At 42.2% G+C, this 27216-nt stretch overlaps 1 protein-coding gene across 1 annotated transcript in view; it reads right to left on the bottom strand.

Annotated features, from left to right (window-relative positions):
- Positions 1–19454, bottom strand: part of tox3 (TOX high mobility group box family member 3) — a 62080-nt gene extending 42626 nt beyond the window's left edge. The window contains exon 1 of the mRNA XM_046345646.1: positions 18619–19454. Coding sequence (XP_046201602.1) covers positions 18619–18720 — 102 coding nt within the window. The 5' untranslated portion in view covers positions 18721–19454. The remainder of the gene's footprint in view (positions 1–18618) is intronic.
- Between the last annotated feature and the right edge of the window lie 7762 nt (positions 19455–27216).

The following is a 27216-nucleotide window of genomic DNA, read 5'->3' as shown; positions in this document are numbered from 1 at the left end:
GCTTAAAAATAACACTGCACATGTGATATTGTACACTACTCCACCTCTGAGGCAGCAAGGTCTGCTAACTGTCTATAGGAAAATAAGTCATTGACTTCCTCCTTCCTCCTTTTCCTCCTCCTTTTATCCTATTTCTAACAGTCCAGGAAGATGAGAAAGGGGTCAGACAGTGACATATGCTGTATTTGAGCCTTGACCTCCTTGTTAGGGGCAAATGGGAACTGCGCTGAGTTTCTGCACCAAAATAAATGAGACAGTTCAGTTAAGGTCGGGTTCCACCATACGTTCTACAACGAACTCAAGCACTTTCCCCACTGTGTGTATGTGTATGTGTGTACCAACATGCCTCTCCATTCGTCTTCATTAAGCTTGTGTTTGAACTGTTTCTCCACATCTCTGTAAGTATAGTCTACTGGGAGCAGCTGCAGCTCCTTCATACTGTAGCAGCCCACATCTCATCTACTCTACACTGTCCTTCTCACTATCCTTCACAGACGTCCTTCTTTAAAGACAGAGAGTGAGAGGCTTTTAAACAGTTAAACAGTTAAACAGTTTAAACAGAGAGAGAGAGAGAGAGAGAGAGAGAGAGAGAGAGAGAGAGAGAGAGAGAGAGAGGTAGAGAGAGAGAGAGAGTAGAGAGAGAGAGAGAGAGAGAGAGAGAGAGAGAGAGAGAGAGAGAGAGAGAGAGAGAGAGAGAGAGAGAGAGAGAGAGAGAGAGAGAGAGAGAGAGAGAGAGAGAGAGAGAGAGAGAGAGAGAGAGAGAGAGAGAGAGAGAGAGAGAGAGGTAGAGAGAGAGAGAGGTAGAGAGAGAGAGGTAGAGAGAGAGAGGTAGAGAGAGAGAGAGAGAGAGAGAGAGAGAGAGAGAGAGAGAGAGAGAGAGAGAGAGAGAGAGAGAGAGAGAGAGAGAGAGAGAGAGAGAGAGAGAGAGAGAGAGAGAGAGAGAGAGAGAGAGAGAGAGAGGTAGAGAGAGAGAGGTAGAGAGAGAGAGAGGTAGAGAGGAGAGAGAGAGAGAGAGAGAGAGAGAGAGAGAGAGAGAGGTAGAGAGAGAGAGAGGTAGAGAGAGAGAGAGGTAGAGAGAGAGAGAGAGAGAGAGAGAGAGAGAGAGAGAGAGAGAGAGAGAGAGAGAGAGAGAGAGAGAGAGAGAGAGAGAGAGAGAGAGAGAGAGAGAGAGAGAGAGAGAGAGAGAGAGAGAGAGAGAGAGGATACAAGCTATCACCCTGCCTGTCATCAGCCAATTTACCTGGAGAGAGAGGGGCAGAATCAATGGACACAGAGATAATTCATCTCTTCATTCATGTAACATGAAGAGGTCGACCAAATCAGCTCTCCAACAGTATTGACTGTTAGCTCCTTGTATTTCAAAGTTTTTATTAAATCGGGAGCATCACTGCTATCATGCTGGCCCCAAAATCCAAATAAAGGCCTGGATTGGAAAACGAGGCTACCATCACACTGGGAAGCAATAATAATCCCGATCTCTTTATTCAAATCTGCCATGTGTGGATATTCAGTGTGACTGAACAGCCATGGGAATGTTGCTCCAGCATATCTCTCCTGTCTGTCTGTAATTGAGCAGAGGTATACTCTGGAAAAGGCTTTCTTATTATAACTCGGCTACACAAAGTTTTCTATTTAATTTATTACTCATTTGTAAAGGCCTCTCTAAACAGGCACATCGCAAATTGTGATATATTATAATTCAGTTAATCTTTCTCACTAGCATCATCTGAATCCATATCCTTCATCCATATCATTTTTATATGAGGATTTGTTACCCTCAGATTTGTTGTTGGCTCTCTCTCGCCCACAGACCATCAGACATCAGTGCTAGTTACGCTGGTCAGTGCAGAGTTGTCAGATCCAGGAATTCAAAGATCAGGAAGAACAATAGCCAGAGGCCTGCCTGACTGGGCTCTAAAAGCCTCTATGTCAGCACACAGTAGCTACAGTATGTTGTTTTGACAACCCGTGTACCAAACTCTGGATGTATTTTATCTTACAAGCTTTATATAGAGTGCTGCATATTCTCTCAGTTATGTTGTTATCACTTTCTACAGAGAAACATCATGTTTTTATAATTAAAAGAGAAACATGATACTGATCATATATTATCATGAGTGTTTCCTCACAAGTGCTGTATGTGGGGTGAGTTAAGTGAATTAGAATTATGTGGTCAAATATGACGAGATGCAAAAAAGGACAACAATTTAAATTACTAAAACGTGAAGCCATCACACTGAAGTCGAATAAAGAGTATATATTCATTGTAATCCCATATGGTTAATTATGAAAGGAATATGCTCAACCTCAATTTGGGAAACTCTGCCAGAAACAGTAATAGTAGCCGTTATGTTAAATATAGTCTATATCCCTACTGTGTGTATATGATGTAGTGCAGTGAATATCTTTTCTCTCAAATAATATTTATTCACTTTTAGGAAAAGGGATATGTTGCTTTTATGTTCCCTAAACACCCAATGCTCTGAGGCATAATTTGTCATTGTTATTCAGAACTCGCTCACCTCCACTTAAAACATGATCCTTCTGGAGTCTAATGAAGCACCAAGGTAGGTCCCGGGGGGTTCCGCCTCGCCAGAGAAAACCTCTGATTTATGTACTACTTTGTTTTTCCTGCTTAAGGCTTGCCTGTTGTGTTGTGAGAGAGATGACCCCATCACCTGCCTGGTGATGAAAATGCGGATGGAGCATTTACTCTTATTTATTAATTAGCTTCTGTTAAAAATATATTCTCTCTGAAAATGTCAATACCCACAATACACCACAACAGCCAGTCTCACTCTCTGTCCTATTGTTTCCCATTCTCTGCCTTCTCACAATTAAACAAAAACAATCTGCCTGTATTTGCAATGACACTCCATTGCTGGATAAACTTTGAAACCTAGATTAAATAAAATGGCACTTTTGGACGGCACTAAGCAGCCATCGTGCGGAACTGATTGGCTTTTGAAAACACTAATTAGTACTCAACCTTGTGGCTGTCCAACTGTAGCCTGCTAATGTGAGCGCACACACTTGTGATTTAGCCTCAATATCATGGCTCTATCAGGCCTCTGTTTAGCCTGGAGAGATATTAGCACAGCCCACTCTCATGTTGGAGTGTCACGGACCTCTTCATCTGTTTTGAGTAAACAAAATAAAACTGCAACCGGAAAATATGAGGGCTTGTTTGTAGTTAGACATGCTGGAGGAAAACATAGAAAGGGAATTTGTGCTTTGATCAGCAAACATGATCTGAAACCCCCTGCACATTATGCTAGTTCCTAAAATGAAAGAGATCCTGGAATTGAATAAATAGGCCTGGTATGTGGTGGACACTGGTGGAAAACGTGTTAACGTTATGAAAACATTACACATCCTGCATGGTGGATGAAACATTCTATTTCTGTTTAACCTTTAACTAGGCAAGTCAGTTAAGAATAAATTCTTATTGACAATTACAGCCTACAGCGGGTTAACTGCCTTGTTCAGGGGCAGAATAAACAGAAGTTTCCCTTGTCAGCACAGCGATTCGATCCAGCAACCTTCTGGTTGCTGGCCAAACACTCTAACCACTAGTCTACCTGCAGCCACTGGACTCTGTATAAGTAATCATTAGTCCATCTGCTGAATGTACTATCCACAGGCAAAAATATATATAAATTGGATTATTTTTTTAAAGAATATGCTTGAATTCTTTAAGCATGTCCCATCTGTAAATAATTGAAAAGATGCTTTATTTCTTAGAGGGAGTCCACCAGGTTGGGTGATATACCGTTTACACCATATACTGGAGTATTTTCAAATACAGACGGTATTATTTTCTAAAACACAAAAACAAATTATATATTAGCTAGCAAACCAAATTCATAGCTGGAGCCCTAAGCTGGATATAATTTATTTGACACATGTTAGATTTCATATAGTTACACTTAACTTATAGTTATAATTAGTGGTGTAGCACACACCTCCGCAGCCCCCACGAGGCAGGGGAGCCCACAACCCCCAATTTTTTATTATATATACACTATCGTTGAAAGTTTGGGGTCACTTAGAAATGCCCTTGTTTTTTAAAGAAAAGCGCATTTTTTCCTGTTGCGACTCTAGGGGCAGTATTTTCATTTTGGGGGAAAAAAACGTTCCCGTTTTAAAGAAGCAATAAAACTGGCCTTCTTTAGGCTAGTTGAGTATCTGGAGCATCAGCATTTGTGGCTTCGATTACAGGCTCAAAATGTCAAGAAACAAATAACTTTCTGAAACTCGTCAGTCTATTCTTGTTCTGAAAAATAACCAGAAAATAAAGAGGAGTGGGAGGCCCCGGTGCACAACTGAGCAAGAGGACAAGTACACCTCACAAGTCCTCAACTGGCAACTTGATTAAATAATACCCTCAAAACACCAGTCTCAACGTCAACAGTTGAGAGGCGACTCCGGGATGCTGGCCTTCTAGGCAGAGTTCCTCTGTCCAGTGTCTGTGTTCTTTTGCCCATCTTAATATTTTATTTTTATTGGCCAGTCTGAGATATGGCTTTTTCTTTGCAACTCTGCCTAGAAAGCCAGCATCCCGGAGTCACCTCTTCACTGTTGATGTTGAAATTGGTGTTGTTTATTCTAAAATTGATTAAATTGTTTTTTTCCTCATCAATCTACACACCATACCCCATAATGATAAAGCAAAAACAGGTTTTTAGACATTTTTAAATATCATATTTACATAAGTATTCAGACCTTTACTCAGTATTTTGTTGAAGCACATTCGGCAGTGATTACAGCCTTGTCGTTTTTTTAACGCAACGTAACGTAAACAACACTACTAGCTAGCCAGCTAGCCCCCCAACTCCATTGTGTCCTCCTCCCAGAGCGCTAAGAACCTTGGTGTGATCCTGGACAACACCCTGTCGTTCTCAACCAACATCAAGGCGGTGGCCCGTTCCTGTAGGTTCATGCTCTACAACATCCGCAGAGTACGACCCTGCCTCACACAGGAAGCGGCACAGGTCCTAATCCAGGCACTTGTCATCTCCCGTCTGGATTACTGCAACTCGCTGTTGGCTGGGCTCCCTGCCTGTGCCATTAAACCCCTTCAACTCATCCAGAACGCCGCAGCCCGTCTGGTGTTCAACATTCCCAAGTTCTCTCACGTCACCCCGCTCCTCCGTAACTCTCCACTGGCTTCCAGTTGAAGCTCGCATCCGCTACAAGACCATGGTGCTTGCCTACGGAGCTGTGAGGGGAACGGCACCTCAGTACCTCCAGGCTCTGACCAGGCCCTACACCCAAACAAGGGCACTGCGTTCATCCACCTCTGGCCTGCTCGCCTCCCTACCACTGAGGAAGTACAGCTCCCGCTCAGCCCAGTCAAAACTGTTCGCTGCTCTGGCCCCCCAATGGTGGAACAAACTCCCTCACGACGCCAGGACAGCGGAGTCAATCACCACCTTCCGGAGACACCTGAAACCCCACCTCTTTAAGGAATACCTAGGATAGGATAAGTATTCCCTCTCCCCCCCCCCCTTTAAGATTTAGATGCACTATTGTAAAGTGACTGTTCCACTGGATGTCATAAGGTGAATGCACCAATTTGTAAGTCGCTCTGGATAAGAGCATCTGCTAAATGACTTAAATGTAAATGTAAATGTAAAATGAGTCTTCTTGGGTATGACGCTACAAGCTTGGCACACAACTGTTTTTGGGGAGTTTCTCCCATTCTTCTCTGCAGATCCTCTCAAGCTCTCTCAGGTTGGATGGGGAGCTTTGCTGCACAGCTATTTTCAGGTCTCTCCAGAGATGTTCGATCAGTTTCAAGTCCGGGCTCTGGCTAGGCCACTCAAGGACATTCAGAGACTTGTTCCGAAGCCACTCCTGTGTTGTCTTGGATGTGTGCTTAGGGTTGTTGTCCTGTTGGAAGGTGAAACTTCACCCAGTCTGAGGTCCTGGCCGCTCTGGAGCAAGTTTTCATTAAGGATGTCTATATACTTTACTCCGTTCATCTTTGCCTCGATCCTGACTAGTCTCCCAATCTCTGCCGCTGAAAAACAACCCCACAGCATGATACTGCCACCACCATGCTTCACCGTAGGGTGAAGTCATGTGCCTTTTACTGAGGAGTGGCTTTCGTCTGGCCACTCTACCGTAAAGGCCTGATTGGTGGAGTGCTGCAGAGATCGTTGTCTTTCTGGAAGGTTCTCCCATCTCCACAGTGGAACTCTAGAGCTCTGTCAGAGTGACCATCGGGTTCTTAGTCACCTCCCTGACCAAGGCCCTTCATCCCTAATTACTCAGTTTGGCCAGGAGGCCAGCTCTAGAAGGAGTCTTGGTGGTTCCAAACATCTCCCATTTAAGAAGGATGGAGGCCACTGTGTTATTGGGACCTTCAATGGTCCAGAAATGTTTTGGTACCCTTCCCCAGATCTGTGCCTCGACACAATCCTGTATCGGAGCTCTACGGAAAATTTCTTAGACCTCATGGCTTAGTTTTTGCTCTGACAATGAACTATCAACTGTGGGACCTTATATAGACAGGTGTGTGCCTTTCCAAATAATGTCCAATCAATTCAATGTACCACAATTGGACTCCAATCAAGTTGTAGAAACATCTCAAGGATGGTCAATGGAAACAGGATGCACCTGAGTCTCAATGCCATTTGAGTCTCATATTAAAGGGTCTGGATACTTATGTAAATAAGGTTTTTCTGTTTTATAGATTTATAGATTTGCAAAACAAAGTTTAAACCTGTTTTCACTTTGTTATTATGGGCTATTGTGTGTAGATTGCTGAGGATTTTCTTTTATTTAATCCCTTTTAGAATAAGGCTGTAACGTAATAAAATGTGGGAAAAGTCTGAATACATTCCGAAGGCACTGTATATATACAAAAGCATGTGGACACCTCTTCAAACTAGTGTATTAGGCTATTTCAGCCACATGTATAAAATCGAGCACACATCCATTTAATCTCCATTGACAACCATTGGCAGTAGAAGGGGATTACTAAAGAGCTCAGTGATTTTCAACTTGTCACTAAAATAGGATGCCACCTTTTCAACAAGTCATGTCGTCAAATTTCTGCCCTGCTAGAGCTTCCCCGGTCAACTGTAAGTGTGTCACGTCTTGACCTTAGTTCCTTTTTTATGTCTCTGTTTTAGGTTGGTCAGGGCGTGAGTTGGGGGGGCATTCGATGTTTTGTTCTATGTGTTGTATTTCTGCTTTTGGCCTGGTATGGTTCCCAATCAGAGGCAGCTGTCAATCGTTGTCTCTGATTGAGAACAATACTTAGGTAGCCTGTGTACCCACTATGATTTGTGGGTAGTTGTTTTCTGTTCAGTGTATATGACCTAACAGAACTGTTTCGTTTCTTCCATTCGCTTTATTTTGTTTTTGTGTGTTCAGTCGAATAAATTAACATGGACACTTACCACACTGCATATTGGTCCGATCCTTCCTACTCCTCCTCAGACGACAAAGAGATTCGTTACAAAGTTCTGTTATTGTTAAGTGGAAACGTGGGGGCACCCCTGCCTCGTGGTGGATGTGGGGGTGCATGCTACACCACTGTTTATAAGTTTAGTATAACTATAAGAAATCTAAGATGTGTCAAATAAATTATATCCAGCTTACAGCACCAGCTATGCATTTGGTTCACTGGCTAAGTCACTAGATGTCAAGATAAAGATTATTGGTTACAGCATAGACATTCAATTCCCCCCTGGATGAAGATCCCTGTTGCCTAAATTGTTTTGTGTGTCAAAAATAAAATAAATGTTTTTTGGGAGGTTACAGAAATGGTATGAAGGTATGAAAACCTGAATACTCCCCAACCCTAGAGTCCATATTTGGTAACTAGCAAACTACCAGTCCAACAGAGAACAATATGAGTAATAACTTGCAGTAATAATGGCGAGCACAATTACACAGAGGAATGTGCTTCAAGTTTATGTCTGATAAGAACCAAAGCAGCGGACAATCACTGAGGTAATTACAGAAAGATACCCGTAACTCACGCTCCTCTGTCTAACTTTAGCATATTGCCTCATCCACAGTTTATTACAATACTCACTACTCACAGATGTTGGTATACATGCATGAAGCTTCACTTGGAACATGCTTCAGTAAACAATGCCGTTTTTCTGTGATTTCACACATCTGGGCCGAGAAAAAATATTTTATTTTGAAGCAATAGTTAATCGCTATAAAGGCTAAGTATTGCTTAAATATCTTATTTGCATCTGGAGGATAGTTTGTGGAGGAGAAGTAGGTGTAATCCATGATGTCTTACAGTTACTATTTTGGTCAGCAACAGGTTAATGTTGTCATTAGCCAATAGGAAAGACTACAGGCCAATCAAAATATGACATCACCTGACATCCTCAATGTTTTGTGGCAACAGGATCCCTAGATAGTAGAACGCTTTATTAGTCAGTGATCAAAGCTAATGGTGCTAGGCCGCTAGCACCATGGCCTGTTGAGTAGCAAATTGTCTGGATAAAGCAGTAGGAACATGATCCAAGCTACTATCCAAAGCATACAGATATGCTGCTGTTTTGACAGCATAATAAGTTGAGACTTTAGTAACACCAGGCAACTGCTTTCAGCATACACAAAGGATCTGACATTGGACAGTGACCAATCTCTGGCTCTCTCCAGAAGAATCAATGGCACTCTAATAGACTTCACTGAAAACAAACCACGACAACAAAGAAATACTTGATTCCTTTAAATAACTGTTGCCATTCAAGCCAGCCACACCCATGTAAAAGGAAGTGTGGTGTATCAAGGGTAAACCCCTAAGTATTGGTATATGTCAGAAGAACAACTTATGATACTACCTAAAAGAGCTATTTTAGAATAGCCGTAATCTCAATGTCACTAGAACAATCCCAATCCCAAAGCCAAAACTCTGTAAAGTCTAGAAGATGCATATCAGAAGCTAATGGAGATGGCTAGAAACTACAGGGGGGCTGAAGGTTCACCACGATTAGCTTGTGTAACTGTTGAAGGTCAACGCAGCTCTGCTGAGCAGCCACAAGCCTTCATAAAACCATGCAGCGTATCATTGTTTTCACAGTGTTTCATTATGGATTGTTAACCTTGGCTAACTCCCCAACTAACGCTTTAATCAACTGCCTGTAATGTCTCTGATACAATGTAATCATTCTGCTTCTCCTTCTCATTTATCAGCGGGTAGGAAGGAAAAACGTACCTGTGCCTCATTAGAGCAAGAAAAAAAAAGAAAGCAAGCTCCTTTTCCAGGATCTGCATGTGTCTGGAAAGACACACGTATGTAAGAGCTTCCGAAGAGGAGAGAGGAACGTTCAGGGTTATTGCCCATTGTCAGAGAAACTAGATCGTTTGCCTAGAAAGGAATGGAGTATGAAAGACTTGTCAATAGCATGTAGTCTCAGGAGGAAACTAAAGAACTCCTCAATGCCGAGGCCTCTTTCTCCTTGGCCTGGTTCCTACCACTGGCATCCCACACCATAGCCACCTGTGAGGAAGTGTTCACCGGGTCACAGTGCAGTGGCAGTGCATTAAGTCCCCCTGCAATGCACTGCCACAAAGAGATGACCTCCAACAAAAAGCCTAAAATATCAGCTCCTTTCCCAAATGTACTAGGGGAATCTTCATAAGACAAATACATGGTAGAACCCTCTCATCAAGTCATCAGTTTGCAAACAATTGGAGGTTGCAACCAGTGACCACTAAACCCCACACAAATAGTTGCCAAGAGACAAAAGAGATCTAAACCAACTAGCAGATGACTTTTCAGAATCTTCTCCCCCCACATCAATACTGCTTTCAGAGATCCAGATGGAGGCCAGCAGCAAAGTGTCCCCTTATTGGGACTTTATTGGTACATCCTAAATGCAAGATTGAATTACGGCAGGGGAAAGGGGAGGCACGCTTTTTGTTTAACACACAGTACTTCTGAGGCCAATAAAAATCAGCAATGAAGCAATCACTGTATAATTTTTGGAAACCATCTACAAAGAGACCACTTTCCAGTTTTAATATGCGTATGAAATACATATTAGAGCCGAGCCAGGGCATGAGATAAACCATATGTTGCTTGGTGGACAAAAAAAATCTATCCATAGGCTAGTGCTTTCTAAAAAACGCTACATGTCTATCTTTTCTCCAATATATAAAAGTGAACTCCAACTAAATAGTGATTTACAGTAAATGTGTGGTACATTGAGAACAGATAGAGAAATGCTACTCGGGGGGGGGGGGGGGGAGTATGTTACATCTCAAAAGAAGGGTTCAGAGCCAATATGTGAGAGGGATTTGTGTGGTTGCAAGACGTGATATTTTATTGAGAGTAATGGAGCACCCCATAGGCTGACAACAACTTTATGATTATTGAATATGTTAGAGAGAGTTTGATGTTTTAGAAAAATATTGTTTTTCACTCTCGCTTTTTCTCTTTCCCTGTTTTGATATTGGGGCTCACTCACCATGTGTCTTGTTTCATATGTTGGCATAATGATGAATAGTTTTGGGTTGTACAGTCAAGCATTTTTATTCAGAAAAACATTCTAGGCATCACTGTGAACTGACTGCTTTGGAAAATACAGGCAGGAGTTGTAACTAGAATTGTGTACCTGTACACAAAGAAAGGAGTACTAAGTATCCATATATGAGATTAACTCTTTCTGACAGAGAGGATACATTATGGATAGGCACTACTATCCAGTGAAAGAACAATGGACACAATCAACAATTTAAAGCCATAAATAAACAACAAGAAACAGAGACATTCTCCCAAGAACAGCTCTTTCAAAACTCTCAGAGCTAGGCCTACACAGAGCAGAGAGACAGACAAGGACATGTCAGCACAGTGCCTATGTACTGTAGATCTCTGCTACCATTTCATTCTAACATAAATGATGACAAATTACATTTCCAGGAAAAACAAAGGACTTTTCTGCAATAGAATATTCTTATCATTCTAATGCACATCTATAAAAGATCCAATTAAAATCTGGCAGAGTGTGATGGCGCTTTTCCAATTTATAATAGCTTTTGAGGAGACTTAAAGTTTATTTATTAGGTGAAGATGACTTTAAATACTACACTATTAACGCTGCAGCAAAATTGGATTAGCAGAGTGAGATTTTAACATTTACCCTGTTACCACATATATAACGTTGGGGGAGGGGCGATCTACGATCAATGACTATGACCTTCTGAGGCCAACATGGCTCCCCTATTTCCATAACACTGACTCCAGCTGTTGGCTTGGGGACCTCTGCACTGGCTGGGAAAATGTAAGAAAACAGTTTGGAAATGGAGATAAACATAGCCGTTAAAGTCAGTGTGTTCTAAACGTGACACTGATTATTTGTTTACTACTGTATTACAGTAACCAAGGCATAGGTCCAAGTTACATTAAATCACCTATTGAAAAACAGTACGTTGTTACTGCGGTTCATTTCAGTCTCCCATTTATTACTCCATTTTCTGTGCTCTTTGTTCAGCAGGTCTGATGGATATTTGCCCACCTGCTGACATTGTCTTCTCCCTAAAGGACGACCTGGTGGTGACACACATTGAGCATTATGGGAATGTTTCATGGTCGTGGTGGCGCTATGAACAAAGGATAGCTGGACTAATCACCACAGTTTGACTGCGTCTGATATTGCACCCTATTCCCTATATAGTGCACTTCTTTTTACCAGGGCCCTATTCAAAAATTGTGGAAAGGGAATTAGGTGGCATTTTGGATGCACATAAATCTCCTTTGCCTTGTACGTAATATCTCTCTCTCAGTCCCTACAGCACATAGCTCACTAATGAGGTGACATTTCACACTTATAGTCACGACAATGCACTGCTCTGCAAATTAATGTAATAATAACAGTCAGCAATACCTTTATGGGACGGAAAATACGTCCATTCTGAACAGTAAGGGATGGTCTGAAAAATAACACAGGCAAAAGTTCTAACAATTGAACTTTTAAGTCTCGTTTTCTTGACAGGACCTCATATTCACGTGTTGAGTGAAGGGGGTCATGTATATTTGATTGTGTAAAACGTCACATTTCTAATCTATCTACTAATTCAATCTGTGTTGGATTAAAGGTTAAATCCAGGGGAGATCAGTTAAATGTTTTGATACAGTCCTCCGTCAGCCCATTACGAGGCATTAGAAATGAGTTATGTGAAAAATGTGACGGCTGTCTCACTGCAACAGTGCTTTAAAAATAAATGTAAGTGTCTTAACTGCAAGGCTAATCATTTATAGGACACAATTTATTGAATCACCCAGACAGAACTGATTGACTGGTCCAACTGCTTAATTCACAGTAAAAGTAGTTTCTGTGGCACATAGAGAATAAATGATTCTTTTTAAAGATGGAATCCTTAATGGTGAAACTGCCACGTCAATTTGGGATATTATAACACCAAAGAAGTTACAGCAAACAACGAACACAGTTGTTTTACCTCAAACATCACTGCATGCTTCGATAGAACAGCAGAATATGTACTGCACAGGAGGTTGGTGACACCTTAATTGGGGAGGATGGGCTCGTGGTAATGGCTGGAGCGGAATCACTGGAATGGTATCAAATACATCAAACACATGGTTTCCACATGGTTATGAGCCGTCCTCCCCTCAGCAGTCTCCACTGATGTAGTGCAATTTGTTGTACCACGCTGCTCATTTCCATTTGGACGTTGCTCACCTCCGTTTAGTCGACAAAACAAAAACAATAACAATGGCGCTGGGGTGAACATATGATATCTTTAATAAGTCAGTGAGGTTGATGCTGTTAGAAATGTAGCGAGACAAAGACAGATTGAAATGGTTTATCCCGGTGAGAAATGTAAGTCTCATGGTGAGTTAGTAGACCCTGGTGTGATATAAAGAGACATGTTAGGCTTGCCTAACGACTCACCCTGAATTTAATTCCTCTGCTCTATCAATCGCTCCATACATTCAGTCTGAAACTGTTGTTTGTGTAACTTCAAAATGAGGGGCATTGTACAGAACTAATTCATCAGCGATTGGGTCTTCTCTAACAAGTCGAACCAATCAGAGTACCAAAGTTAATGAAATCATCGTGTAGGCCGGCTCTGGACCAGTCCATCGGTTTCTGTGACCAATCAGAACGGACGGAATGTGTTCACATTCTAGAAATTGTTGGGGAGAGAGGCAAATCCAGACTCAACGTGAGTGCTGTGGAGCTGTAACAGTGACACGGCTTTTGGATTGTCCAGAGAGAAAACAGAACCTTCTGAGACAGTCTCTCTGTTCCATACTAGCATACTACTTAAAAGGGCAATGTATCGGGCATGTGTTCTATATAGTAGGCTAGTGTGGACATTCCAAAATCAAATCACATTGTATCTGTCACATGCTTGGTAAACAACAGGTGAAATGCTTACTTATGGGCACTTCCCAATAATGCAGAGAGAAAGAAAAAAGAGATAATAGAAAAATAGATACACAATGAGTAACTTGGCTATATACAGGAAGTACCAGTACTGAGTCGATTTGCAGGGGTACGAGGTGATAACATGGCTATATACAGGAAGTACCAGTACTGAGTCGATGTGCAGGGGTACGAGGTAATTCAGGTAGATATGTACATATCAGTAGCTATAAAGTGACTAGGCAACAGGTTAGATAATAAACAATAGCAGCAGTGTATGTGATGAGTCAGAAGAGTTGGTGCACAAAGGGTCAATGCAAATAGTCCGGGTAGATATTGGTTAACAAACTATTTATCAGTCTTATGGCTTGGGGGTAGAAGCTGTTCAGGGTCCTACTGGTTCCAGACTTGGTGCATCGGTACCGCTTGCCGTGCATGCACATTACATCATTTCATTCTAAGTAGTATGCTAGTGTGGATATTAAAATGTAGCAATACTGTGTAAACTCTATCTACATGCAGCCTGCTGGCTGATGATGGTGATGTGAGAAGAGGAGATGGAATGGATTCATGAGCACTGGGTGGTGGTTGAATTAAAGATGGTCTTCATGAGAGCTGATCCGGGTAATGGACTGTGTGAGCATGAGATTTACATATTCAACACCAACCACAGCCTCTCTTTCCAAATCCACCTTGTAAAGACAGTCAACCGGTCCCAATGTTGCACACAGGTTCAGTGGACATATAGACGAGGACTCTTAAGTGTTGATTTACGTCACTGTAAAATTCAAAAGTACATACCGCAGAGAGATTCAAACACAAACAGGAGGACTCCCTAGATGTGTGTGTGTGTGTGTGTGTGTGTGTGTGTGTGTGTGTGTGTGTGTGTGTGTGTGTGTGTGTGTGTGTGTGTGTGTGTGTGTGTGTGTGTGTGTGTGTGTGTGTGTGTGTGTGTGTGTGTGTGTGTGTGTGTGTGTGTGTGTGTGTGTGTGTGTGTGTGTGTGTGTGTGTGTGTGTGTGTGCACATTGCAAGGAATGATGCGTGTAATAGCTTAGATCATCTACAGCGCAGCCATAGAAAGCAGAGAGTATGATCTACTAATGTTCCACCACAAGTCCACCTCTAATATACAGTATATGACTCACAGTCCGGACACAGCTTCCGTAGCAACAACTATTAGGGTCTTCCATGCAAGAAGCTGAGCTGAGCTGATAGAAGTTCAGAACTGGGACAAAAACGTAAACACTATATAGTTAATCACATACACACATCAGTTGAATTAATGTAGATAGGACCAGATGAATTGGGGAAATTGTCTGAATCTGCAGAGTAACTCACTTTCGGACAGAGCATCCATTAGCTCAGGGGTTCCAAGTACTGTACTTCAAATGAGTGAGCTAAAAATACATTTCCCCAATCTCAAATGGAAAACTGGCTCTTTAATAAATCTGTTGAACTAGGCTTCTGACGAGCTGCAATTAAAATGCCCAGGAAATACATCAGCTTTTCACTTCCTCAACATTTAAACCTTGAAACATATGACTTCGGTTACATCCATCAACTTTAGAAAACTGCAAAGTAAGCAGCTTCTCGGGGTACCAGCTATTTAGAGTCCTAGTAGTGTTTGGATATGTTTACAATGTGTTTGTGGTGAAATGGCACCAGCTGTGTACACTGACAAGATGCACATGGCCCACTGTGTTTGAAGAGCGTCTTAACCCCTTCACTACCACTCCACAGACGGGACAACAAAGACCACGGGAGGCTAGGCCAATCTGGCTGTAGGGGACAATGGGGAGATATTGCCCCAAGGGTTTTCTGGTGTGAAGGGACTGTAATTTAGCATCTCTGATTTATGTCCTTTCTGCTTTGTTTCCTATACATATGCAAGGGACAATAGGATCAAACCCATCCTCAATCAGGCTTTTGTTTCACCTACATGACTAATTTAAAGGCTCAGTAAAGTCCTAGAGTATGCTGACTGCAGCTGCAGCCTTCCATCCTCATGTGTTATGCTGTGAATAACTTCCCATTTGTTGTTCTTACAGTGTATGTAGTCTATTACGTATGACAGACAAGTGGTTGGTACAACTCAAAGTTGAAATATAATCAATTGATAAGCGCTTCCTTGAATAAGAGGAAACATATACTGTATATTTGGTAGAGTCTCAGAGGCCATTTGTCATCAGAGCCAATCAGCTGTTACTATCAACCCTACTTAGTGAAACACACTTCCTGTTTACAGCAGTTGTCACTGAAAGGATTCTTGGAAGACAATCAATCACTCTTCCGTAATGACACCTTTTAAACCAACAGAAAAGTATGGCTACTGAACAGCGGAATAATTCAGTCAATCACAGTTAACACAATGCTAATGCATATTACATCATTTTTGGATCTGAACATAGCCATCCACAATTTATAATCACTTACTGGCAGTATTAGTAATAGTTTCACAAAATAAAGCTCTGTGGTAGTAGCAGTGCTGCAGGTGCAACCCATTCCTCAGTTACACCTGGTAACAACCAACTAATTACCTCTACCAGTGCAGCTAATGAAATGTATATTAAATATAACACAGGACTATACATGTGCCAGTAACAGGGGAGAGGGGGGCACGCTCATGAGCAAAGGCATTTCAGTCAATCAAATGGTCAAATCATTTAGACATGCTAAATGTAAACCAGTACAGTTGAGAAAATACCCAAAAAGATCACAGCCTTTAGTAGTGTCCAATCTGAAGAGCTTGCACAGTTATGTAGACCACAAAATGTCCCACATTTTAAACCAAGGGGGGACATATAAAATATTCAACTTTTGCGACAGAAAAGGAGAGAAAATACACCCTGATGACCAGAAATAATCTAGGCGTGTATTCATAAGGTTTCACAAGTGAAGCCGGGCTTCTTGTAAATTTCACTGACTAAGACCACATGTGCTCAGTATAAACCAAAGAGCCAGTAAAAACCAAGTCATTATCCCAGATAAATTGAATGTAATGTAAGACTGCACACAATTTCTGTAGTACCAACTATCAACCAATCAGCGGTTAAAAAGAGTCCCTGTGGGTATATAATCCTAAACATAGTTGCCTTGTGTCCCAGCTTAAATCAAAGCACTTTACCAAAGGCACCCTGCTGAGACTGCCCTGTCATACACCTGAACACAATCCACACCATTAAATATTAAAAAGGTATAGAATAATATGTATTCTATATGAAGTGTGCTTTAAATCAGCTCTTAATGACATTTATCATCAAGGGTCTGAGGTTCAATTCTACTAGATTACTAGCAGCTCATGTTCCCTTGTAAAGTACATGATATTAACATATTCCCTTCATCTCATTGCCAAATCACGGCTGGATTCATTAGTCATGAATCATGATGACTGTATGTAATACCTAATTAAGTTTGTGCCACTCATTTGGATGTTTCTGTAGATTTAAAAAACATTCTGTGATGTTTGAAAGTGCCTCTGGGCCCCATTTGTGATTAAATCTGAATTATTTCCTCAGACAATATTTTTAGCGTGTTACTGTTTATACATCACATTGAGTACCCATTGACATTGACCAAGGCACTGTCACAGCTTCTCGGAGTGGGAACTTGACATGAAAGCTTTAATAAATAACTCTGTTATCAACCCAAGTTCATTTGAGTCTATACAACTTGAAAACATGACACATCATCTGGATGACTAATGTTTCCTCTCAATGAGTTTGGTCGAATCAGTTTCGGGATGATATGTCTTGCATTATGCAAACACATGCAAATCTCCCTTCCACTCAGTATGCAGAGGCTTCTGAATTGGCATGTGATATGTGGTTTGTGATGAGACATGTTGCAGAGGGAGTGCTTCATTTCTCTCTCTCTCTCTCTCTCTCTCTCTCTCTCTCTCTCTCTCTCTCTCTCTCTCTCTCTCTCTCTCTCTCTCTCAGACTACAATTGCATTTTGGCCTATCCCTGACAGAAATACTATTTCCTTTCTCAAACTTTGGCCCGAGGAGTTTTCAAGCAAACACAAAACCACGCTTTATCTATTATAGGACAGTCAAACAAATGTGGTTGCACTTGGGAGCTTTAACAAGCCTGGGCTATTTGGCTAAGCAGACGCAAACACTGCTCTGGTCTCAGAATGTTCTCAGAACAGGGTTATAGTATGTTTTCTACTGGTTCTCAGAACAGTTTTAGAGGATGTTCTGGGGAAAAGTCTGGAAACTAATTTGATATGGACTGTCTCTCTTTTGGTAGCTACCATGCTTCCACATCCTGAAGATGTCAAATAGAGCCATTATCCTTTTCAAAACAAATACTCCTTTGTGCTTGCGATACAAAAACACCAAATATCTGCTGCTGGTTGTGTACCAAACCACCTGTCAGTCTGACAGTGTTTGTGTAAGGATATCTCAGGATAACCCTACCAGGAACAGTATGACATTTTTTCAAAACACTGCAACACATCAGTAAACAGGGACATATTATCTGTGAGCAAAAGAAGGGATCACGATCTGAAACAACAGCAGTTGAATCAGACATCAGATATCAGATATAAACATAAACAACCGGCTCATTTCAAGGATAATTAATGCCTTTCACAATTCATGAACTGCCCTGAAATATGACCAGCTCTATAGGTAGTGACATCACTTTATCATGTGCCTTCAGTGAATCTAAAACATATGAACTGCATGTTGATTGATGATGATGGAATTATAAATTATAAACACTGCCCATTAAATGATTAAATGATTATGGATCAAGACACTTTTTAAAGGCTCTGTCACACGTGTAATCAAGTTTATCACTCATCGTAAAGTAGCAGTGTCACTGCCACCTGGCATGAATAGCTTACTCTGCAAGAGATAGGATACCAAAACTTCGTCCAACAGGGAGATGTGCTATATGAGAAAGCATTTCGAGCGTAAACATTATGACATGCAGAACTCCAGCACCAAATGAAGATGGTAACTTGCCTAATTGATAAAAGTGTGTAATGCACTGGTAAAACGACCTATTGTCTTATTGTGTTATTCTGTCTATTTTATAAAAGCGTTGTAATGCCAATGCAGAATAGGATTAGATGATGGAGTAGCCTAATTAATTATCAAAGAAAACATTCCCAAATCGTGTACAACACCATTTGTCATTATATCAGTCTGTCCGGACTCCAGAGGAAGGGGTTTGAATACAGTGTGCAGAAACATGATAGAAGTATGCAAAACAATGTAGAACGCAATTGCTCACCTTATTATAGTTGTAGTAGCCCAAACAGTGGGAAAAATCCAGGTTTGGTGGGTCTCCTGGAATAGGATTTCCTCCGGCAGTCGGATAAAACCGTACATCCATGATGTACCAGGCAACAACGCAGCTGTACTGTGAACAGAGCTCAATTTGTTTCTACCTTTTTTACAATCCACGCGCACAGAGTGAGAGAAAGGCGGCGAGGCGGGCAAGCTTTATCGGGACCGTAAATCAAAGAAATAGAAAGCGGGATAAGAAGGGGTAAGGGGTAAAATACGACGTTTTGTTATTCCTCTTCTACTTGTTAAAGAAGCTTTTCATAGTTTTGAAACCCAAATAACGGTTGAGCTATGTCCAAGCTCGTCCTCAAGGTTTATGATATCTGCGCCAAGCGGTGATGTTTGCCCGTTCATTTAGAGGCAGCTGCTGTACACAAAGAAGCCACGCGACCGGCAGGGACAGACTGCACAATCGTCTTTCCCCTGTTCAGCTTGCGAAACAAAATTGAAAACGGAACTAACGTTATAATATGTGTATAATAAGACGTCCGGCTCGCAGGAGAGTGACTATCCACGTAAAAAGCGCTCGTTTCCCCCAAAAAGTTGTTTTTCCCCAAGTTTGCACAGTAGTTGGCGAAGGTGCATAAAGCAATGATGATATTGTATTCCCTGGAATTCTGCTACAGTGTTCCACCAGTGGAGAGTGGGGTTTGGGACAAAAAAAAATGATAAATTTGTGCGGTTAACCAATAATGTGGAATTAGTAGATTTGCTATACAACACTAGATAGATGCTTGGTTCAGTCTTTGGCTCTGTTGATGAACAATGTGTGAACAACTTGGGCTACTCCCTGAACACAGCACGCCACTCCCATTTAGCCAGCATCTGCTTCAATGAAAACACTAGATAGTTCAATTTTACACGGCTTTCAGTCTCTGGGGATACTTTGATTGACAGATTTTATATAAAAGATACTTCATCAGCAATATACACGGTTTTACAGCAGTTGCTCGAATTGAGAATTGTTTATGTTTGTAATATACTGATCATATTTTTTAATGTATTTTGTTTAACCAGGCAAGTCAGGTAAGAACAAATTCTTATTGACAATTACATCCTACCCCTAAACAGAACGACAGATTTTTACCTTGTCAGCTCAGGGACTCAATCCAGCAACCTTTCGGTTACTGGCCCAACGCTCTAACCACTGGGCTACCTGCCGCCCCAAAACTCTTATTAACCTTATAAACCGTATTACTATAATTGTTTCTATGTGCTTAACTAAATCAAACATTGTTCTTAATGAAAATCAAACAAACATTGGTTTTGAAAGCCAATCCAATCTTACGGATCGCTATAGCCTGAAGTAGCTTGTTGGCCCCCTCCCTAATATGACCACATGGGACAGTAGAATGAATACAAACAGTCTATTTACAATAATCATCATGTCTCAATGATGTGTAGCCCTACTTGTTTATTTTCTCCTCTGAAAAGATTGAACTAACAGTCAGTCTCCCATTACAGGGATTGGAGGAGATGTACTTTATGTGTGCTCGGCCTCTTATGTATATAATGACCTATAATATAACCTGATTTCTTCTCAGGCCGAGTCAAACATATACGGCCACATGTAGAGACATGGCCTATTAGATACTTCAACCACCTGCCTGCACATCTTTCTCTTCAGGATAGTAGGCCTGCTGCATACATACTGACCAGTGGAGAGATGAAAATGAGGGGCATCACTTATTAGCACCCACAAAGAGACCCCGGACCTTTCTGTCCCTCACTCACACACTCACTCACTCACACACTCACTCACTCACCGACTCACTCACACACACACACACACACACACACACACACACACACACACACACACACACACACACACACACACACACACACACACACACACACACACACACACACACACACACACACACACACACACATCTAAGGACAAAGTATTCGTCTTGTATGTAAACACATACCTACACATATACCTAAACATGGAGTGCTGCCATACGTGTTAGAGAATTGGAGATCTTGAGTTATTGAACATCTCAGATCTAAGGTTCCTTTGTGGTCCCAAGTGGGTGAAGGTTTGGTGTATGTTTTGATTTTATAAGATATTCTGAATGTGGGAGGTGTTCAGCATGTGTTATTGAAGACTGAATCAAAGAAATACTGTACATCACTGTATGCCCATGCTAGAAGATAATCCTTGTTTTGAGCGCTGTCCAACGATACAACGCTTGCTTTGAGATGGATAACATGTCAAATGTAAAAAAGAATCCATGGAGCTTCGCAAAGAAAATATACTTTGCGATTATGGATACATTGACCCAAGGTGGATGTGTTTTTGTTATGTTCCTGGATGATTATACTGCAAACATGCCCGAAAAAAGCATTATGCATGCACACATACAGATACACCCACATATATACACTCCATCACATTTCTTTCACTATCACACACACGCACACATGCACACACACATTAAAACCCACATAATTGATCAGATAAGAGTGCCACCGCCCGCCCGCCACACTACATTTCTAATTCAATAGCTCATGGTTATTAGATATGTTTTGGTTTTGAATAAAGCAGGGCTGTGCTCTGGCTCCGGCAGGTCTTTGGGTTGGTGTTGTTATTTATGTCTGTGTTTAATGTTGTTCGCCCATGCAGCTGCAGAGCTGAATTCATTTCCCTATTGTTGGTTGGGTGTCAGTGTCCCAGCCTGATGAATTATGCCTTGCTACCATGGATATGTCCCAAATGGCACCCTATTCCCTTTATAGTGCACTACTTTTGACCAGGGATGGGAATAGTGTGCCAATTGGGATGCAATCATGTGTCATTTCTCCCTCTCTCAGCTCTCTCAGGGAACATTGGAACCATTTGGTAACCTGAAAACAAATGATCTTCCGCTGGCTCTCATTCAAATTCAATTCAATCAGTGCTGAGTAATTATGTGGAGGTACAAAAGAGTAATAAATGCAAAAATAATTAATTAACCTAATAATCTTTATTTATGATCCTCCTCATATTAAGTATGGGATTCCATTGTGCGGCAACCTGAACAAATAACTGCTGTTGGATATTTGTAACTGAATTCTCGTGCTTGTTTTTCATCCTGTGTTACATTAGTGAAATCAAATGCTCATTATTTCCCATCTCAAATTAATAACAGCTCAGGTACATGTCATACCCAGATCTGTTCTGATTACCATCTCATTCACCCATTAAGCACGTATTGTGCATGATGGATACAGCTGCATCAGCATACGTGTTAGAATGTCAATCTATTCGAGGAAAGTGGAGAACTTACGTGAGTTACTGACATGCGTTGGACATAAGATATGCAACCCTAACACCTGACCAAATGTGATGTGCAGAACATTTATTATCAAGCTACATTTGCTAAGACGAGAATAGATGATTTTATCAAAACATATAACATATTTCTGTTACATGTACAGCAAAACAAAATGTAGCTTTCATCGCGGAAGCTTTTATCCTTATTGAAGGGCACCATGTACGCAAGGACAATGTACAAATGTATTATCTCCAACTATTCTACTAAATCCACAACCTACTGTAACACTATTTCCAAGGCTACAACCTCGCCTTGACATGGGAAGCATGGAAGCTTCCTGTGCTTTGTGTTTGTTCTGTCGGACCATTGGTTAATTAACCCTCTATCTATCCAGCCAATAGTTGTTTTGTGCATGTCCACCATAGCGTTCATCCATTTGATTTCTCTTTGTATACTGAACAAAAATATATGCAACATGTAGAATGTGGTGGTCCCATGTTTCCTGAGCTGAAATAAAAATTGTTGTGCACAAATTTGTTTACATCCCTTTTAGTGAGCATTTCTCCTTTGCCAAGCTAATCCATCCACCTGACAGTGGTGGCATATCAAGAAGCTGATTAAACAGCATGATCATTACATAGGTGCCCCTTGTGCTGGGGACAATAAAAGGCCACTCTAAAATGTGCAGTTTTGTCACACAAAATGCCACAGATTTCTCAAGTTTTGAGGGAGTGTACAATTGGCATGCTGACTGCAGGAATGAACACCAGAGCTGTTATCAGAGAATTTAATATGAATTTCTCTACCGTAAGCCGCCTCCAACGTTGTTATAGAGAATTTGGCAGTATGTCCAACTGGCCTCACAACCGCAGACCACTTGTATGGCATTGTGTGGGCAAGCGGTTTGCTGATGTCAACGTTGTGAACAGAGTGCCCCGTGGTGGTGGGGTTATGGACTATGAACACAATTGCATTTAATTGATTAAAGATGAAGGCGTCATTTATTTATTTCAATTGACTGATTTCCTCATAATTTGGACTCTACAAGGTGTCAAAAGTGTTCCACAGGGATGCTGGCCCATGTTGACTCCAATGCTTCCCACAGTTGTTTCAAATTGGCTGGATGTCCTTTGGGTGGTGGGCCAACAGCGTTGCAGTTCTTGATACACACTAGCACCTACTACCATACCCCTTTCAAAGGCACTTAAATATTTTGTCACCTTCTGAATGGCACCCATACACAATCCATGTTTACATTTTCTTAAGACTTCACAAACATTATTTAACCTGTCTCCTTCCCTTCATCGACACTGATTGAAGTGGATTTAACAAGTGACATCAAGAAGAGATCATAGCTTTCACCTTGGATTCCCCTGGTTAGTCGAGGACATGGATTTTCCAAGCTGTTTAAAGGCACAGTCAACTTAGTGTTTATTTTATTTTATTTCACCTGGTAGGCTAGTTGAGAACAAGTTCTCATTTGCAACTGCGACCTGGCCAAGATAAAGCATAGCAGTGTGAACAGACAACACAGAGTTACACATGGAGTAAACAATTAACAAGTCAATAACACAGTAGAAAAAAAGAGAGTCTATATACATTGTGTGCAAAAGGCATGAAGAGATAGGCGAATAATTACAATTTTGCAGATTAACACTGGAGTGATAAATGATCAGATGGTCATGTACAGGTAGAGATATTGGTGTGCAAAAGAGCAGAAAAGTAAATAAATATAAACAGTATAGGGATGAGGTAGGTAAAATTGGGTGGGCTATTTACTGATAGACTATGTACAGCTGCAGCGGTTAGCTGCTCAGATAGCAGATGTTTGAAGTTGGTGAGGGAGATAAAAAGTCTCCAACTTCAGCGATTTTTGCAATTCATTCCAGTCACAGGCAGCAGAGAACTGGAACGAAAGGCGGCCAAATGAGGTGTTGGCTTTAGGGATGATCAGTGAGATACACCTGCTGGAGCACGTGCTACGGGTGGGTGTTGCCATCGTGACCAGTGAACTGATATGGACTTGTAGATGACCTGGAGTCAGTGGGTTTGGCGACGAATATGTAGTGAGGGCCAGCCGACTAGAGCATACAGGTCGCAGTGGTGGGTGGTATAATGTGCTTTAGTAACAAAACGGATGGCACTTTGATAAACTGCATCCAGTTTGCTGGGTAGAGAATTGGAAGCTATTTTGTAGATGACATGGCTGAAGTCGAGGATCGGTAGGATAGTCAGTTTTACTCGGGTAAGTTTGGCAGCGTGAGTGGAGGCTTTGTTGTGGAATAGAAACCCAACTCTAGATTTGATTTTAGATTGGATATGTTTGATATGAGTCTGGAAGGAGAGTTTACAGTCTAGCCAGACACCTAGGTACTTATAGATGTCCACATATTCTAGGTCGGAACCATCCAGGGTGGCGATGCTAGTCGGGCGTGCGGGTGCAGGCAGCGAACGGTTGAAAAGCATGCATTTGGTTTTACTAGCGTTTAAGAGCAGTTGGAGGCCACGGAAGGAGTGTTGTATGGCATTGAAGCTCGTTTGGAGGTTAGATAGCACAGTGTCCAAGGACGGGCCGGAAGTATACAGAATGGTGTCGTCTGCGTAGAGGTGGATCAGGGAATCGCCCGCAGCAAGAGCAACATCATTGATATATACAGAGAAAAGAGTCGGCCAGAGAATTGAACCCTGTGGTACCCCCATAGAGACTGCCAGAGGACCGGACAGCATGCCCTCCGATTTGACACACTGAACTCTGTCTGCAAAGTAGTTGGTGAACCAGGCAAGGCAGTCATTAGAAAAACCGAGGCTACTGAGTCTGATGATAAGAATATGGTGATTGACAGAGTCGAAAGCCTTGGCGATGAAGACGGCTGCACAGTACTGTCTTTTATCGATGGCGGTTATGATATCGTTTAGTACCTTGAGCGTGGCTGAGGTGCACCCGTGACCGGCTCGGAAACCAGATTGCACAGCGGAGAAGGTACAGTGGGATTCGAGATGGTCAGTGACCTGTTTGTTGACTTGGCTTTCGAAGACCTTAGATAGGCAGGGCAGGATGGATATAGGTCTGTAACAGTTTGGGTCCAGGGTGTCTCCCCCTTTGAAGAGAGGAATGACTGCGGCAGCTTTCCCAATCCTTGGGGATCTCAGAGGATATGAAAGAGAGGTTGAACAGGCTGGTAATAGGGGTTGCGACAATGGCGGCAGATAGTTTCAGAAATAGAGGGTCCAGATTGTCAAGCCCAGCTGATTTGTACGGGTCCAGGTTCTGCAGCTCTTTCAGAACATCTTCTATCTGGATTTGGGTAAAGGAGAACCTGGAGAGGCTTGGGTGAGTAGCTGCGGGGGGGGGGGGCGGAGTTGTTAGCCGAGGTTGGAGTAGCCAGGGGGGAAGGCATGGCCAGCCGTTGAGAAATGCTTGTTGAAGTTTTCGATAATCATGGATTCATCGGTGGTGACAGTGTTACCTAGCCTCAGTGCAGTGGGCAGCTGGGAGGAGGTGCTCTTGTTCTCCATGGACTTTACAGTGTCCCAGAACTTTTTGGAGTTAGAGCTACAGGATGCAAATTTCTGCCTGAAGAAGCTGGCCTTTGCTTTCCTGACTGCGTGTATTGGTTCCTGACTTCCCTGAACTGGTGAGGAAGTTACTTTTAAAGAATGACCAGGCATCCTCAACTGATGGGATGAGGTCGATATCCTTCCAGAAAACCTGGGCCAGGTCGATTAGAAGGGCCTGCTCACAGAAGTGTTTTAGGGAGTGTTTGACAGTGATGAGGGGCGGTTGTTTGACTGCGGATCCGTAGCGGATACAGGCAATGAGGCAGTGATCGCTGAGATCCTGGTTGAAGACAGCGGAGGTGTATTTGGAGGGCCAGTTGGTCAGGATGACGTCTATGAGGGTGCCCTTGTTTACATATTATGGGTTGTACCTGGTGGGTTCCTTGATGATTTGTGTGAGATTGAGGGCATCTAGCTTAGATTTTAGGACTGCCGGGGTGTTAAGCATATCCCAGTTTAGGTCACCAAACAGAACAAACTCTGAAGCTAGATGGGGGGGCGATCAATTCACAAATGGTGTCCAGGGCACAGCTGGGAACTGAGGGGGGTCGGTAGCAGGCGGCAACAGTGAGAGACTTATTTCTGGAGAGAGTAATTTTTAAAATGAAAAAAAAAAACCTGTTTGGGTATGGACCTGGAAAGTATGACATTACTTTGCAGGCTATCTCTGCAGTAGACTGCAACTCCTCCCCCTTTCGCAGTTCTATCTTGACGGAAAATGTTATAGTTGGGTATGGAAATCTCTGAATTTTTGGTGGCCTTCCTGAGCCAGGATTCAGACACGGCAAGGACATCAGGGTTAGCAGAGTGTGCTAAAGCAGTGAATAAAACAAACTTAGCGAGGAGGCTTCTGATGTTGACATGCATGAAACCAAGGCATTTTCGATCACAGAAGTCAACAAATGAGGGTGCCTGGGGACACGCGGGGCCTGGGTTTACCTCCATATCACCCGCGGAACAGAGGAGGATTAGTATGAGGGTGTGGCTAAAGGCTATCAAAACTGGTCGCCTAGAGCGTTGGGGACAAAGAATAAAAGGAGCAGATTTCTGGGCATGGTAGAATATACTCAGGGCATAATGCGCAGACAGGGGTATGGTGGGGTGCGGGTACAGCGGAGGTAAGCCCAGGCACTGGGCGATATATCAGAGAGATTGTATCTCTGGGCATGCTGGTTGTAATAGGTGAGGTCACCGCATGTGTGGGAGGTGGGACAAAGCAGGTATCAGGGGTATGAAGAGTGGAACTAGGGGCTCCATTGTAAACTAAAACAATGATGACTAACCTGAACAACAGTATACAAGGCATATTGACATTTGAGAGAGACATATAGCGAGGCATACTGTAATCACAGGTGTTGATTGGGAGAGCTAGCTAAAACAGTAGGTGAGACAACAACAGCTAATCAGCTAACACAACAACAACAGGTAAATTGGCGTTGACTAGGCAGAGAGGGTCGGATTAACTACACACAGAGCATGAGTGCGGCTGGGGCCGACAGATAAAAACATAAACAAACAGAATGGAGTACCGTGATTAATGGACAGTCCAGCAGGCATCAGCTATGTAGCCAAGTGATCACAGTGTCCAGGGGGCAGCGGTAGATGGGACAGGGAAGCTAGACTGGCGAGTATTATCCTGGCAAAAACAAAACTGTCTGGCTGTACAGAAGGTAAAAGCCACTAGCAGTGGCTAACAATGACTAAATAGCTTGTAGCTAGTT

The sequence above is a fragment of the Oncorhynchus gorbuscha genome, linkage group LG04 (assembly GCF_021184085.1).
Source record: "Oncorhynchus gorbuscha isolate QuinsamMale2020 ecotype Even-year linkage group LG04, OgorEven_v1.0, whole genome shotgun sequence".
Lineage (NCBI taxonomy): Eukaryota > Metazoa > Chordata > Actinopteri > Salmoniformes > Salmonidae > Oncorhynchus > Oncorhynchus gorbuscha.
The sequence above is the reverse complement of the archived record's forward strand: the minus strand, read 5'-3'. Positions and strand labels throughout refer to the sequence as shown.